The sequence below is a fragment of the Alternaria dauci genome, chromosome 1 (assembly GCF_042100115.1).
Source record: "Alternaria dauci strain A2016 chromosome 1, whole genome shotgun sequence".
In the NCBI taxonomy this organism is placed as follows: Eukaryota; Fungi; Ascomycota; class Dothideomycetes; order Pleosporales; family Pleosporaceae; genus Alternaria; species Alternaria dauci.
The window spans coordinates 199,492-216,047 of record NC_091272.1 but is presented as its reverse complement, the minus strand read 5'-3'; the positions used below and the strand labels follow the sequence as shown (position 1 = coordinate 216,047).

General features: G+C 55.3%; 2 protein-coding genes across 2 annotated transcripts; both read left to right on the top strand.

Moving 5' to 3' along the window:
- Nucleotides 1–1,634: 1,634 nt before the first annotated feature.
- On the top strand, nt 1,635–3,354 carry ACET3X_000050 (uncharacterized protein; the record flags this gene model as incomplete). Its single annotated transcript, XM_069447800.1, has 3 exons — nt 1,635–2,302; nt 2,352–2,956; nt 3,008–3,354. The coding sequence occupies 3 exons, from the start codon at nt 1,635–1,637 to the stop codon at nt 3,352–3,354; spliced, it is 1,620 nt and encodes a 539-aa protein (XP_069310292.1).
- Nucleotides 3,355–10,708: 7,354 nt separating this feature from the next.
- Nucleotides 10,709–16,423, top strand: ACET3X_000049 (uncharacterized protein). The gene is made up of 5 exons (XM_069447788.1): nt 10,709–11,731; nt 11,798–12,190; nt 12,410–13,976; nt 14,061–15,504; nt 15,557–16,423. The coding sequence occupies exons 1-5, from the start codon at nt 11,120–11,122 to the stop codon at nt 15,657–15,659; spliced, it is 4,119 nt and encodes a 1,372-aa protein (XP_069310291.1). The 5' UTR covers nt 10,709–11,119; the 3' UTR covers nt 15,660–16,423.
- Nucleotides 16,424–16,556: the final 133 nt, after the last annotated feature.

The following is a 16,556-nucleotide window of genomic DNA, read 5'->3' as shown; positions in this document are numbered from 1 at the left end:
GGTTCGTTGTTCATGCATCTGAGCGGGCGCGATGGGCGGCTCAAACCACACACGCAAGGCTGATGCAGCGCGTTCCTGACGCATACGCAATTTGCGCACCGTCGCCATTAACATTTGACCTGACAGCTGCCAGAAGGAGGCGCTGGAAAAAGGCGCCGGTCCAGGGCGGAAGGGCCCGCCATGATACAATTTCGTGTGAAAAGTCATGGTTCAACGACAGCAGTGGCAGTCGTAGCATCATGGTCGTCATGGTAGCATCGAGAGTGTGTACACACGAGCCTGGCGGCACCAAGTCCGACCTTCACCACCACACCACCACCACATCGCCCGCACACAAATCCACACTAAAAGCAGCATTGACAGCGACACCCCGCAACAAGCCGTGCAAGCGTTGCCGAGCCCTGTAGCATCCCTGTCCGCTCTCGCTGCGGGTTCCTTGGACTTCCCGCATCGCATCTGGCCAATAATGGCGCCGCCGCCTGCCTCGACGTTCGACTGCGAGACGCCACGGATTAGTCCTTGCTCGTCGGCCATTTTTCTACACGGGCCCTGGTCTATGCATGTGTAGCCTGCAGCCCACCATGTTCACGCACCGCTCGCTCCCCTTCTCTTTCGAGGGGAGGGCACCCTGGCATGCAGCACACCTGATCCAGAGCCCTTTCGATTCGCCCGTTCCCGCACCGTCTTTGCTTCCAAGTAGGCCCACGTCCCGAGCTACCGTATCCCTGTGCCCTGAGACTTTGGGGTCTTGCTAGCCCTCGACGTTAGTCACGCTTCTTGGTCGTGTAACAAGCTGCTTCCAGATCCTCGAAAGATATCATGTTTCCCTAAGAGGCACCGCTGTCCATGCGTAGTCTGACCCTAGTCTCCTCCCACTTGTCTTAACCTCGATTTTATCCGGATCGTCGACAGTAGAGTACCGTCAAGCTTTTCCTGTCTGAATGATCTGATTCCCCTCCCCTACCGCTATCGCTGTTATAGCCTCCGACCGTTCCTGACCCTCTTTACAAAGGCCTACCCACCAGAACCACGCTTTCACTCTTCTGAGCAAGCCGGCCGTTCATCACCTCGCTCTTGTCAAAGCATCAAGCGCCCACTGCCAGCGTCTATCTTTATTTGGCTCGCAGTATCGCCTCCCTGGTAGCTTCTATTTCAAGCTTGAAGTTGCACCAAAACTCCGCGCCCCAATCCTACTTGCGGTGCGACATCATCATTCAGCCTACTCACATACCCGCCATCTGTGGGCTCATCAGCACGACCACCTCGAACTGTCAGTTCGCAACGGTCTTGCGACTCTAACACGCGCCGAACTCGGTGTCAAAAGCATTGCGACTGCCTTTACTCTTTATCGCTGATCGCCCGCGTAAACCCCGCACAGGGACCGGGCGACGATCAACAGTTCACACCCCAAAATCCATCAGATCTTTACTCCTTGCGGAACGTCGTGGTTCGTTTGAAGTTCGCACCAAAACGCCAGAAACGCCAGTGTTGAGGCCTTCTTAGTGACCAAAGCGACTAGGTAAGCAGCGGCCCAGTTTCTGCCCCCCTTCTTCGCTAACAGCGAGGCACAGGAGAGGTATCAGCCACAGAGCTCAGCCTACATCTACACCACTACAACAGTTTCAAAAGCGCCAATGGTCGACGGAAGCTTCCTCGTTCCTTTGTCGCCGCCCAGCTCGCCACACATGTCTGCGTATAGCACGACTTCAGCAGACAACGAGTGGCAATCATCAGAACTCAGAACTCTGGAACATACTCCACCACATTCAGATAACGACATGGCTATGCTCCAAGCCGAGATCTCTGGACACAACTTTGACTTGAAGAGGCCGTCAATGCGAACACACAAGAGCTTTCCCTATCTGCTCGACGGAAAGAGCCACCTGAATAGTGGCAGCAACACACCATCTGGACTCGATGAGATCGAACAGCACGACATCCCAAACGTAACCTTTGGAGGCTCTGCTCCTACCAGTCCCATCTCAAGGCTGACGCCACCTTCTACCAACGACGGTGGCAATGCAGAGAAGCGTGAAGAGGAGGACGATGATCTTATCCTCGACGACAAGGACGACTGCGACGAAGACGAAGAGAAGGGTGAAGACCGGCAACCTATGACAGCCGCAGAGATTCGCGCAGCGAAGCGAAAGATGAAGAGGTTCAGGCTTACTCACAACCAAACCCGATTCCTGATGAGCGAGTTTGCTCGTCAAGCACATCCAGACGCGGCTCACCGGGAACGACTCGCTCGAGAGATTCCCGGTCTCAGCCCCCGTCAAGTGCAAGTTTGGTTCCAGAACAGGTATGCCTACCTTCTACTACCGACGCATCGAGTTACTAACACGGTACAGGCGAGCGAAGTTGAAGCGACTAACAAGCGACGACCGTGAGCGCATGATGAGGTCTCGCGCTTTACCGGATGATTTCGACATGGCATCAGCACTTCACTCTCCTTTTGGCAACTCCCATGGTCTCGGCACACCGCTGGCTTCCCCTGCATCTTACAACCCAAGCTTCTCTGAGAACAACATGATGAGGCCGCTGAGCATAGATACCTTGCGACGAGGAACTCTCGACTCGCACATGTCACCAACTGGCATCAGCCCTGCGTTTGGCGGCTTCACCTTCACACCACCTCAGTCCGCAACCGATGCCATCTCACCCGTCTCAGCTCATGAGGGATCTCCCTTTGGCTTCCATTCCACATCAATCGACACTAGCCCCAGAACGTCCAACCCCTTCTCCATGCCTCTCAGCAACCCAACTGCATATGCCGCACAACATAGCATCCCTCGCCTTTCGCTTCACGCCGACAGAATCGCAAGGACGCGTGCAGAGTCTCTACAGTCACCTTTGAGGACTAGCATGAGCTATACGGGCTCGCACGACAGCTCCGATAGCAACGACAGTCGGTCCTACTCTAGCTCCATGATGCCGTACGGCATTGGCTACTCTTGTAAGTCTCCTCGCCCACGTGGTTCATTGTCCCATCTCCTAACACGTCCAGACTCCCCAGTACCAGGCTTCGGCACCTCAAGCGGCAACAGAATGCGGTCCTTTTCCAACGGCGTTCCCCGTCGCATCGAGCTGAGCACACACTACGCCCCTCAACGCAACGGGTCGACGCCGCAGACGGCCCACTTCCCCTCCTTCTCGGGCTCACCGCTCGTCACTCCTTCGAGCTACGGAATGCCGCAGATGAGTGCGCCGCACCACATGTCGTCGTTTCCTAACTCGTATCTGCGGAACGACTCGGCGCACAATGACTCGTATTCGGCGGTTGGTTCTGTCCTGGGCGAGGTCATGGAGAACGCCAGCCAGCACAGCGACGACCACCATAACGACCAATATTAAGCAAGCGCACGATGTGGTCTTGTGTTTTTTGTCTTGATTTTTTCCTTGTTGATTTGGCCGGTGCGAAGATTATGAACGTTACAGCGCTTTTGTGTCTTGTCAAAGAAAAACGGGTACGGATATATGTTTCGACTGGGTGGATGACACTGGTGCATTCCAATCTTTCTCTCTCTGGCGATACCAGTCTCGCTTTCTCTCTCCTTCCTACTATACGAACTTCTTTATTTGGTTTGGTGGTTGTTTCATCACATGGGTTAATCACCACTTCACGGCAACCGGCAGGCGATTATCCTTTCTCTGTTTTCCAAAACCTATCCCCTTTTCACCAAGTTTGGGCTATGGCAGCGCAGTATTGGTATCTACCGTTCTATGTATCATCTTTACAAATAACCCACATACATTCCCTGTGGCAATATCAAATCTTCCAATACACACTTGTTCACACACACATACACGTACACACTTTGCCATTGATCCGCATCGCCACTGTTGCCTCCCCAGCCACAGCCACATTTTCCCACGACACGGAAAAAATCTCGCCTGCGCACATCTCCTACCTACTGAGCACCGACAAAGAACCCACATGACACAGCCGATCACACGTTACCCCACATCTTTCCAATACAATCTTGCATGGCGGCTACACCTCACACCTAACTGTGGATCTACCTTCGCCCTGCATGTGCCTGACTAACATGATTAGCCATGGCCCGATTGCAACAAAATAAAAACAGATGGTGGCGCCAGCGAAACATGGCAGCATCGCCAAGTGCACAAAAGACCCCACTGTTGAATCGCCATGTAGACTGTTATATCCAAGCGAAGATGTAGCTAGACCATATCTTCCAGGCCTAGTCTAAACCCGATGTCTGAGGCGATGTCGGAGTCTTGCTAGCGAATAATAGACTACGGTTGTTTATGTGAAGCACCCCATGTTTAGTATTCCAGGCACTTGTACAAGCTCATTCTTGCATTAACTGTCGGCCGTACGGTGGTGGTGGTGGTGGTGGTGGAACGCGATGTCACGTCAGGGACCGTGTGTCTGTTCTGTTCTGTTCGCCGTAGTGGCACTTACCCCGAGATTCCGGGCGGCGGAAGAACTGGGGTTGAGAGGAATGACTGGTGGGCGGATAGATCTAGAACGGTTTGGAAAGTGGATCCTTCCGATGGAAGGAAGCGTGTGTGTGTGCAGGAAGGATGGTTCCCGCGTAGAGCGCGAGAGACAAAAAGCAAGATAAACCGAGGCAAGAAGTCTTGTTTTCCTAACCAATGGTTGTGTGTCACGGTGGTTATGGCATGTCTAAGGACGGATTTCTGTGTTTGCTTTTCCCCGTTTCCTTGCATGGAAGGAGAATGATTGCTCAACTGCGTAAAGTCACACACGCATACATGTTTAATCTCAAGGTCAATCCGTTACGTGGTGCCATGTCACACTAGAATATTCTCTAGTCGAACGCAAAAGAAGCTTTCCACCGCCACCATTCACCATCACCACCACTTACCATATTCCACATCCATCCATCCAACCAAGCCAGCCTCCATCCGAACCCGCCACCTCCCGTCGATCCTTCCGCTCTCCCTCTCCTCCCTTAATCAAAGTCTCAAACCTGCACATGACCAAAATCCCGTTTATATTGCGATCCCTACGCTACCCTGCGTCGTCAGTGTATGTGTGTGAATGAACCAACGAAACACAACACGCGAGTATGAACCCCCCGGAAAAGAAAATGCATCTCCACACTTTGTTTTTACCCCAGACTTTCCCTCTTAACCTGCTTCTTTCTGCATGGTACGTCTGCAGGATGGTGGAGTGCCGCTTGGCGGAGTAACGTAGAGCCAGAGCCTTGCAGGCTATGTGCATTTAATTTCGGCTTCTGAGGCTCAGGAACCGATGGGGTGACATGGATTCGTTGTTGTGCATATGTGTGTGTGATTGCTTCTAGTGCCGGTCATGGATCATCGTGCTTCTAGGCTACTGTTGCTTTCGGCTTTGTGGTAGCGGAGGGCAAGAAGGGCAGGGCAGGGGAGGGTATAGGCTAGGACAGCGTAGCGTATGGTGGTGGGGTAGAAAATGGTAAAGTGGTGTGATAGCGACGCTGGAGGAGAAGGAGCAAGTGACAAAGATTAGAAAATCGGTGGCCGTGACTGGTAGCTTTGCATGTCGTGGGTGACAGGGAAAGGCATGGAAAGTATGGCTAAATTGCTATGGAAGCTCGACGAGTACTACGTACGTGTACCCGCCACTTATCTTCTGGACCAAGATCCGTGCTGGGTTCGGGTGATGGGTCCTGACTGCGGGAGGATTTTTATTGTGGGGAGAAGGATGGAGACGTTGTGCGATGGTAGTACGGTAGGGAGGTAAAACGTGTAGACGTCCACAGTGTAGGAAATGGCAGTAGGATGCTTGCGCTCCTGGCTCCGCGTCATGCGCATGTACGTCCATCGTATGCCCGTGTGCTGATGAAGATCGAGGGCTAGCATTTTGCGGGGAAGTTGCATGGTACGGCTTGGTGTTTGGATAGGCTTCGGTATTCGTCCGGCTGCAGAATACACAGGAGCGAAGAAAGTATGGAACTATCGCCAAGGATCATGATAGCTTGGACAGGGTGGGAAGCCAAGCCAGTCGGCTACATGACTCAATGGATGTCAATGTCCTGCATCGGTTGGCGGCCTTGAAAGGCTGAATGGGGCGCTTTCGCTAAGGAACAGAATGCTAGGTGTGGATCTTAACTTTGTTAAAGTTATTAAACGGCTGTTGCTGGCATTGTTAGAGTGAGGAGCCGCGGGTGCTCTGCATCAGGGCCAGCGAGAACAGATCTTAGGCTTAATCGAGGCTGGGCATTGCCGGGGTAATGGCTACGCGGGCGAATTGGGTGATTCAGACAACGCCTTCTTCCAAGCGGTGTCCTTCGAGAAGCCCATGGTACATGGTTCAGCGGCCATGTCGTGTAAATGTGCAAAGGATATGCTGCAGCTGTGCTTGGTACGGAAGATTGAGCGTGTGATCTGGGATGATCGGTCGCTCGATGTGTGCGATGAGGCTCGCCGTGCATGGCTTCGCTGGCGGTGTGATAGGCGCTGTCTAGAGACGTTCCTAGCAGGTTGTATCGTGAATCAAGCTCGCTAGCTTCGGCCAGTTATCGACAAGGGCCCGGACATGTTACTCCAGACGAAAAGGCAGGTTACCGCCAGGATCCGCGACTCAGGGCGGATCACACCGAAGCACAAGCGAGAAGCCACCTGGGGACCTTGAATGACAACGCAAACCGGCGCTGAAGTCATCGCAGCTCACGCATGGGGCAAAGCCGCCGCAATGCGGTGCGCCATTCCGACAGAACCCTCAAGGGCTACCGTTCACGGTCGACCTCCTGCGGAGCGCATCATGTGCAGGACGAGCGTTGGCTAGCGCACCCTGTCGCTGCTTTTGCGCCAGACGCCCTCCACCTCGCTCCGCATTCCTTTCACAAACGTCCTCGCATCTGGGCTAACCGCTGAGCTTACCGGACTGGACCTTAGGCAAAGGCGCTACCGATTTTTATTGTCCGCCAGCTCGGTGGTGTGGTCTAAGGTACACATGAATCGCGCCATGACGGACGCGAAGGAGTCCGGAACGACGTGCCTGGAGATGAGTAAGGGTACTGCGACTACCTGTCATCCCGGCTGAATACCCGCTGGTTCGACAGGAACTTTTTAGCCATTACGACATGCGGAGAAGGGTCAGGGCGTACAATAGCCCAGACACCCTATTGGCACTCCAAGAGCCGAGCGGGATCGTGGAGAAGGATGAGGTGAAGGATGCTGGGTTTTCGGGGTCAGAGGGTCAGACGTGCGTCGCGGTGTTGTTGTTCGTGGTTCTGAGCTCCGCATGCGCGATTGGCTGTGAGGTCGTCAGGATCGCTTTCTTGATCCGGCGCGGAGTGAATTGCCAGTGTGGGAAGCGATTGGTGGAAGAGGCATATCACGTGGAGGTTGCATTGCCAGGCTGTCGCCTCGGACGCCAGCAGGGATGCAATGTCTTGTGGTAGCGCTGGCCCCGATGATGTAAAGATACGTACCTAGTCGGCGCCTCGGTCGAGAAGCGAAATGCAGTAAGGTATTGAAAAGGGCTGATGCGCATGACGAGCGTGAGCGGTTGGGCACACTTGCTTCTCGCGACAAGTTCGCTCGTGGTGGTGGGCCAGGCTGTCACTGTCGCGCCTTGGAGCGAGGACGATGCATACCAGAAGAAGCAAAGGGCGGGACGGGATGATGCAGACGAACAAAGACGGGAAGGCAGCAAAGCACGACCTTCCGAATTTCTTCTTCCACCTGCATCGCTATCTCCACACGCACATGCCAACTTCCTCATCTACAGCCACGCCCGGTACTTGTCGCAAAAGCAAAGCTCCACCTCCACGGGCAGCTTCATGCGATGTCGATTTTGACTCGAACTCAATCTCATGTCGTCAACGCCAAAGGATTGTGAGGCGCTTTTAGTGCCCGAGGATGGTTCCTCAGCCGTCATGCACCTGCGCTGATACGGCGCAGGGCGATCCTCAAAGGATACGAGCAAGAGCCATGGCCATCAGCGATCGGACGACGGCAGGCTTGCGCCATCGACCAAACCTTCTGACGCGCCTGTGTTCTGCATTCCGGGGCACCAGAGCGCCATCACGAGAAGCGTACACTGGCGCAGAGTTTAAAGGCTGAGCCTGCCCCCAAGCCTGCATCCTTAGGGGGGCAGAAGCGTTCAAAGAGGAGGGCCTGCGCACAGCCGGCGGCTTTTCTAAGCAGGAAAATAAGAGTGGCACTTCGCCGAGGTCCCCATGTGGGTGTGGCTGACGATGAGAGGTGGAAGTTTTTGGACCCCGCTGCTGGTTCAAAGTTTGTGCTTGATGTGGCCGTGTGCGGTGTGTTGATGCGAAATTTCCTTTCCTTTTCCCCTTCATCTCCCCCACACACCCCAGAATGCGAATGCGCATACTCCGGAAACCCGAGATTACCATTGGGCGGATGCGATTGATGGAAATGCGATGGAAGAGGCGGAGGTAACTCAGTTGGCGCATGGATGGCTATCCCCGTCTGTCGCAGCACGCAGCACAGCAGAGGCCGACGTCATGCTCCATACTGCATTGAAATGCGCACATGAAGTTCGAACCTGAAGTCTGAGGCGGCTGTCAATTCGCGACTTGGTAACGTTGTACTGAACCGCCGACGCACTGTCATCGGTACCTGGCGGCATTGCGACTCGTTGCATTACACCCGCAGCAGGGTTTCAACATCGGTCGTGTCCGTTCCTTTTGCTACCACGAAATTCCTTCTGCTCTGCTGCCGGCGCACGCAAAACCGCCGGCTGTGCGCTGCTAATGCTACGCGGCATTACAGGAAGGATCCTGGCCGCTAAAGGAGCCGCGTCGCCGTGTCACCGTTCTATTTGAGTCATGAATGGTGGATGATTGTGGTGCCTGGTGCCTGCATAGGATGGAGGATGTGGCTGTAGCCTAGGCGATGCGGAGGCGGTAAGTAGGCGGCCTGAAAGAGTCATATTGTCGGCCTTTGCAAGTGGTCTGTCTGTAGTCAATGAACAGATGACTGTACGGCTTACTCAAGGTTTGGTCGCATCTCGTTGCGATGTGTCTGTTCGCTGCCATTACTGCATTTGCTCTGGGCCAACCTGACGTTCGTCTCCTAGTTCCTACGCTGTCCATTGTTGCAAGGGAAAATGAACCGTTCGCTTACTTGATAATAGTTCCTTGGTTGTGATTGTCGCCACTATGAACGTTCACTAGTAACAGGCCCTCTACGCCGGCAGTGGTCGCTGCTACATTGTAGCCATGTGGTCCCGCTCCTCATCGTAGCCTGAGGTTCAGCCTACTATACCTCCCGTGTTACTTCCAAGTGCGCGAATCGAGTTACTTCAACAAAGGACAGCAAGCTGCATATTCTTTCCAGGATTACCTCTGGTCGTAAGAGACATGGTAGCATTTGGCCTGAACAACACCCTCGCAACTCCATGAACGTGCAGTTGGCGGTAGACCACTCCATATCGAGCGTCTCTCTTGTAGACTTTCATGCTTACGGCACTAGAAGCAGTTGAATCCGCAGATCCGAAATTATATCTGCATCTCCATGGAGAAACCTCATTGTCTCCATCATCTCATCTCGTCGCATTGCATCCACCGTCGTCACGTGTCCACCGGGTCAGCTGTTTGCCATTTACCACATCTGTACGTCCTGCACCAAGAGCGAGTTAGATGCCGCTCACATCGCATCCAAACTACACCCATACTGCATATACATAACCTTTCGGATGAGACTTTGCGAGTCCTGGATGCTTGCTGGTGCATGTCTTTGGCGGGGCAATCCCCGCCTTTGACAAAGCTGTCGATGCATCGCCCAGTCAACGGGACAGCGTCCGTGTCGAGCTCGAGGCGCTTGCTGGAGTCAATCGGGCCTTGTAGTAATCATGGAGGTGCACGGAGTGGTCTGATCGACTCTTATCGATTGTGGCGATGATACTCGAAAATCTCACATGACAATGGAGTTAAGGCGGAGATGCCTTTCACGTGAGAGACGGTCGCCGTCATTGTGCATAGACGCGCATCAAGACGTCAGTGGGTTTACATTTTTTCTTCGATCGGCGCAAGAGGGGTGATGCGATTAGACACTGTATGGATGGCAAGGCTCATGCTGTACTGTGGTACTAGGTCCGCTGTGTCTGTGGTTTCTTTGTTACGCCAACGACTGCGCTTCATTGTGCGACTGGGTGTACCGCAAGAGACACAGGGCTGAGCTATAGCCGTGGGAATAAGACGCCGTTTACCTGGTCCGGTTGTGCGAGTAGAAACAGGGCGTTTGGCACTCGGCAGATGTTCTCGTCCACCAGATGGTGGGGTTTGCTCAGCGTATGGATTGTATCTGCTGCTGCCGTCCAGTCCAGCGCAAGGCACCCCGCGTAGGGCATTGCCTACGCTGTGTGCCAACAGCCACAGCGAGCTAGCTGGAGTCACGACGAGGTCACTCGGGCAGAGCGCAGCATTGCGTGGCTTGTCCCGCTTACTGTCTATGTGATGACGGGCTCAAGTCTTGGACCTGGTGAGGCAGCGTGGGCGGCCCCTCGCTCTTGCCTCGTGTATCCGAGCAACTCACGAACGCGCACATAGCAACCGCAGTTTGTGCGCGCCCGCCAATAAATCAATCGTGAAGAACTGAGCCGTGACTCTGAGCAAGCAGAGTCGCCAAACAAGCCACTGCGAATTGGCGTGGCAATCCAGGTGTTGGGACTGCGCTTCAAGGACTCTCGGCTAGGCCAGCATCCTTGTTGCGGCTTAGTCTGGCACTCAAACAATTTTCGAAAGAGCCCAACCGCCGTCCCTCCACACACCCGTCTCTCCACTGCGAGAACATCCCATCACGACACACGCAGCGGACTCAGTGATCTTCACACGAGCCGCCCGTCGATTTCACGAATTTATTCGGCGAAATCCCCCTCGTCCGAATCCGGAACCTGTTCAGAGACTCCTTCATTGAAGCGCTCGGACAGCCCTCAACACCCTTCCTAAAGGAGTTGACCTCTTGCCTTCCCTTCGTCACCACCGACGACTCTCTTTTCTGCATCCCCCCCGAGTCGCTGCCCCAGCAACTCATTAATTCCGCAGAGTTTGCCCCTCGCTCGGATCTGGGATTCCAGCGATACCAACGTCATCCGCCCTCAGCTAGGTAGCGACTGCGCAGCCTGCCGACCGCCTTCCCACCTCCACACGTCGCCTCACCCACCACCGAGTCCATGAGTAATCCCGCCGCGAACTCGCAAACCCCGCCCATCGCCGCTTCCTCGTCTACGACCGCGAACAACTCCTCTACAGGATCGTCCGCCACCGTGGCCGCCGGTTCGGCTCAACCCACTGCCCGCAGCTCCTACGCCAACGCGACCAAGCCCACGATCGTGTCTAGCGCAGCGCCGCCCGTGGCAGTGGGAGGTCCGCAGAGCGCGCACCATGGCAAGAGCTCCTCTGTATCCCCGGTGAATGGCACCGGCGCCATCAAGCCTGCTATTCCCGCCATGCCCACGATTGTGAGCGGCGGCCCCAACGGCAGCGCCCACGAGCGCAAGTCGTCCGTCCAGATCAAGCAGACCCCGCCCATTGCGACGGCAGGAGGCCCGCCCTCTGGCATCAAGTTCGGCTCGCTCGCTGGCTCCCCAGCGCCTGCCCACGCCTCGCCTGTAGTTCAGGGAAGCCTGAACCCGGCGCAGGTCCAGAACCCGCGCGTTGCCTCGCCTGCCCATTCACCTTCACCCATTCCCACGCCCATTTCCGGAGGCCCCAAGCCTGACGGACTGCCTACACGACCAAACTTGGTCTTTGGTGGCCAGGGCGGTGAAAGCACTGAGCCTAACGTGAGTTTGCGCCCTCTCTGCTCTGATATTTCTCGCATTTCGCCTCAGCCACTAACTCTGCCACAGGCGCGCCCTGCTATGCCCCCTCAACCAAACTCCCACTCGCTCCCGCAAGCCCAGCACCTGCGACGTGAGTCGTCCCAGTCTGCACACAGCGACATGAGCAACGCAAACATGGGTCGCGGAGGCTCGTTTGCTAACCGCGGCGGTCGCGGTGGATACGGCCAGGGCCACTTCAACCCACAAATGGCAAACTACTCGCCCCAGCCACACCGTGCCATGCCTCAGATGGGTCGCGGTGGTCAAGCCCCGCCGTTCCACCCCCAGGGCCAGATGCCGCAGCGCTCTCCCTTTACTCAGAACCGTAGCCCCGCCATCACCCCCGCTACGATGCACCAGCAGCAGCATCTTGCCAACCCTGGTATGCCGTTCTACCCGGGACAGCAGTATCCTCCACAGGTTCGTATTCCCTCTACCGCTGAAATTATTTTTGTGTCTCCTACGTCACGCAAGTCGGCTTTATCAGCAGACTTTGGTTCAGCCCTAAACGAGACACCTTCCCACCCAAGGTTCTTCGGATCTGGCGACCAGTCTCGCGCAAGCCATTTCTACAAAATGCGTTCATCCTCTCCATTCCATAATCATCTCGAATTATCTCTAACAAATATGTCACAACAGGCTATGTACGGCGGCATGCCTCAACCAGGCCTAGATCCCTACAACAACTTCTACCCCCAGAACTACGGACTGCAACAGTCCATACACTACCCAGGTGTTCCTGCTAGCCCTGGTCGTGGCTACCCTCCCCAGATGCAGTCCCCCTACGGAGTTGCTCCCTACGGCCATCAGCCACAGGCTCAGAGCATGTCACGCACTCCTTCCAACATGTCGGAGCGCCCATCATCTGCTGTTCCTCAGCCTTCCACACCGGCCATGACCAACGTCAACCACATCTCGCACACACACACCCCGAGCATGACGTCGGCAAGCCCGGCGCCCAGCTCCACCTTCGAGCGCCCGAAGCGAGCAAGCAAGGCTATCACAATCAAGACTGTTGATGGTGAAATTCTCGACTTCAAGCCCAAGGGTGCATCACCAGCCCCGCCCGCTGTGGCATCTTCGGTACCTGCAGCTCCTCGATCTCCCGCTATTGCTGCTACGCCAACTCCGCCACGCGCACCAAGCGCCACCGACGCTACAAAGGCTGATGGCGAATCCAAGAAGGCCGAGTTCGTCAAGCAGTTCCAGGAGAAACTTCGCCTTCAAGAAGAGGCCGCGAAGAAGGCTAGGGAAGCGTCCGAAGAAGAGGCCAAGGCCGAAGCCAACGCAAAGCTTGCTGCTAAGGAGGAGGCAGAGGCGAAAGCCGCTGCTGAAGCGAAGGAGAAGGAAGACGCTGAGGCTGCCAAGAAGGCTGAGACTGACGCGGCCGAGAAGAAGCGCCTCGAAGATGAAGAGATGGAGCGCATGATTGCTGAGATGGAAGAGGAGGAGAAGAAGCGCGAAGAGGACGAGAAGCGCTACGCCGAAGAGAAGAAGAAAAAGGCCGAGGCTGAAAAGGCCAACGCTGCCGAGAAGGTCAAGCAGGAAGAGGAGCGTCTGCGCAAGCTTGAGCGTGAAGCCGAAGAGGCTGAAGCTGCTCGCGCAGCAGAGACACCCGAGCAAAAGGCCGAACGCGAGGCCAAGGACAAGGCGCTTTTCGCTGGTCTGAAGAAGAACACCATGTTCGGTCCTGGTGCTTCTCAGACCGAAGAGGCGACCCCAGTTGAGGCTGCTGCTCCTGTCGTCGCACCTGCACCATCAAAGACACCCACTGGTACCAAGCCCAAGCCAGCCGCTCTTAAGCTCGAGACCAACAAGTCTGTTGAGCCTGCGCAGCCAACTGCTGGTATGCAGGCGCTCAAGACTGCGCGTTTCCTCGAGGTTCGCGCTGAGGTCCAGTACCCTCAGGGTGTTTCCAGCCCCAACCCTGCTCTGAACAACAGCAACAGGAGCAAGGGACGTCAGTACGACAAGGACTTCCTCCTGCAATTCCAGGATGTCTTCAAGGAGAAGCCTTCGGTTGACTGGGACATGAAACTCAAGGAGACTGTCGGCGACGAGCCTCAATCAGCTCGCGGCCCCCCGTCTGCTCGTGTTGGTTCTATGGGTCCCCGTCAAGGATCTCGCGGAGGTGCTGCCGGTGGCGGCATGGGCAATTTCGGAGCACCTGGTTCATTCCCGCCAGGAGGGCGCACACTCCCGCCAGGTACGACATCCGAAGAGCGCTTCAAGCAAGCCCAAGCTGGACGTGGCTCCTCTATGACGAACCCCCTTGCTCATGTCGTTCTAGGTGGAGGTCGTGGTGGTTTCCCTATGGGTGGTGCTCCTTCCATGGGACGCAACAACTCCTACCAGAGCGCCCACCGCGTACCCGATTCTCCTCGTGTTGGCAGCTCTCGTGGCAAGGGTGCCGGCGGCAGCCACCGCGGTCGCGGCAACAACAACAACGGCCAGGATGCAAAGGCTATGCCACTGACCGCCGGTCAGGAAGTCAAGGCACTTACACGTTCGCAGACTGGTTGGGTACCTACGTCGCTCACTCAGCCTGCTGCTGTCCAGGCTCAAATGAGCGCAGGCCACCTGGCTCCCGATATGGTACAGCGTAAGGTCAAGGCTGCTCTCAACAAGATGACACCCGACAAGTTCGATAAGATCTCCGATCAAATTCTCGAGATTGCAGGACAGTCCAAGGACGAGACCGATGGACGCACCCTTCGCCAGGTCATTCAGCTCACTTTCGAGAAGGCTTGCGACGAGTCCCACTGGTCTTCTATGTACGCCAAGTTCTGTAGCCGCATGTTGCAGACTATGAGCACCGAGATCAAGGACGAGAACGTCCGCGACAAGCACGGCAACCCGGTTGTTGGTGGTGCTCTCTTCCGTAAATACCTCCTGAACCGTTGTCAGGAGGAGTTCGAGCGTGGTTGGGAGGTCAACCTGCCCGAGGCGCCAGAAGGCGAGAAGGAGGCCAAGCTTCTGTCAGACGAATACTACATCGCCGCTGCCGCCAAGCGCAAGGGTCTTGGTCTCATCCAGTTCATCGGAGAGCTGTACAAGCTGGGCATGTTGACCCTCCGCATCATGCACGAGTGTGTGCTCAAGCTTCTCGACTTTGAGGGTCTTCCCGATGAGGCTGCTATTGAGTCTCTGGTCAAGCTGCTCCGCACTGTCGGTGCCACGATGGAGTCGGCCGAGGCCGGTCCTAAGATGATCAACATGTACTTTGAGCGCATCGAGAAGGTCATGAACATGGAGGGTCTTCCGTCGCGTATGCACTTCATGTTGCTCGACACTGTCGACATGCGCAAGGCTGGCTGGAAGTCCAAGGACATCCTCAAGGGTCCCAAGACCATTGCGGAGATTCATCAAGAAGCCATGGCGGCTCAGCAGGCCGCCGAGATGGAGCGCACACGATCGAACCAGCGCGGCGGCGGTGGTCGTCTTCCCATGGGTCGCGGCGACGCTCGCTCGTTCTCAGGTGGTGGCATGCAGCCTCCTCCCGACACTGGCAGCCGTGTACAGATGGACGATCTGCGCAAGCTTTCCAAGGGTGCTTCTGGACGCAACCTCAACAACCAGTCTCTCGGCCCCTCCATGCTTGGTAGCCGCAGCGGTAGTGGCCGTCGCGGTCTCGGCCCCGGCATGATGGGTGGTCGTGAAGACTCCAACGCCTCCTCGCGCACCGGCACACCACCCGTCAAGAAGGAGGAAACTGCTCATGCAAACGCTTTCAGGTAAGCTTTCACTCGTCGTACCCTTCAAGGTTCTCACTAACAACTATCGCAGTGCACTAGCAGCTCTTAGCAACGAAGACGCCGGCGAGGCTGGCTCTACATCCAACGCGGCAGATGAATCTGCAGCCGAGACGGAGGCCAAGCCTTCGGAGTGATTACCTCTTCTTCCAACCATTCGAGCGCGTGACGGTTCTTATACCCATAGACCACACCGCACGCGGTAATCTAATCGATCGCCTGTTTCTTCGTTGCCATAGAAAGGGGGTTGCATCACAGCGCGCAGTCCTTGTTTGCATGCATTTCGGACGCCCGGGGTTTTCATCAAAAGTTTCCTTGTTGTCACTGTGCGTGCGCATGTTTTCATGTTTTTCACGGACCATGATGGCGGCGTTCTGGGACGTGCTTTGCAAGATGAACGGATGAGGCCTTGCACCACTGACGCTTTTTACGAGCGCTATGGGTGGTTCTTTTGGGCACGATTGAGTTATACCTCTTGACCTCGGTTCGTTCATCACTTTTCTTCTACGCTGCTAGGGTAGGGATGGACAAAAGATGGATAGAGAGGAGTTTACCTTTTGTCCCCCTGTGGAGGGTTCTTTTGCCTCTAATCCCGCACTTTTTTTTTCATGTTATCCTTTTCTTCTTCTTTTGCAGTCTTTCAGAGAATGCGGTGGTTTTGTGGTGATGGCATATAACGGTGTCCGCCCATGACAGCAGAAACACCTACTTGCTTAGGCAATGTCGGTTGCTCAGGCATATGGCACACGTTTTGCTGCGAGAAAGAGTACGCAAAAAAGATGATGCTCAGGCAGCGTAAAAACGATTTGATGTATCGGATGATGATGGTAAAAATCATTGCGGACTCTTTTTTGTTTTGCGAGTATCGATGTAGATAGAATGAAATGTGCTACAAAAAAAGGTGGTGTACATTTGCTGTGATATTTAATCGTCGTGATGTTATGATGCTCTGCTGTGAATCTTGGAAGAGACCTAGGTTGCGGTGGTGGGAAAACACGTGCGCTGCCAATGATGCGATGTGATGCAAACATGCC

Excerpts from the sequence above, each read along its gene's own strand:
- ACET3X_000049 (XM_069447788.1), top strand. The coding sequence starts at position 11,120 with ATGAGTAATCCCGCCGCGAACTCGCAAACCCCGCCCATCGCCGCTTCC. Across the intron at positions 11,732-11,797 it reads GTGAAAGCACTGAGCCTAAC|GCGCGCCCTGCTATGCCCCC; the intron begins GTGAGTTTGCGC and ends ACTCTGCCACAG. Across the intron at positions 13,977-14,060 it reads AGGGCGCACACTCCCGCCAG|GTGGAGGTCGTGGTGGTTTC; the intron begins GTACGACATCCG and ends ATGTCGTTCTAG.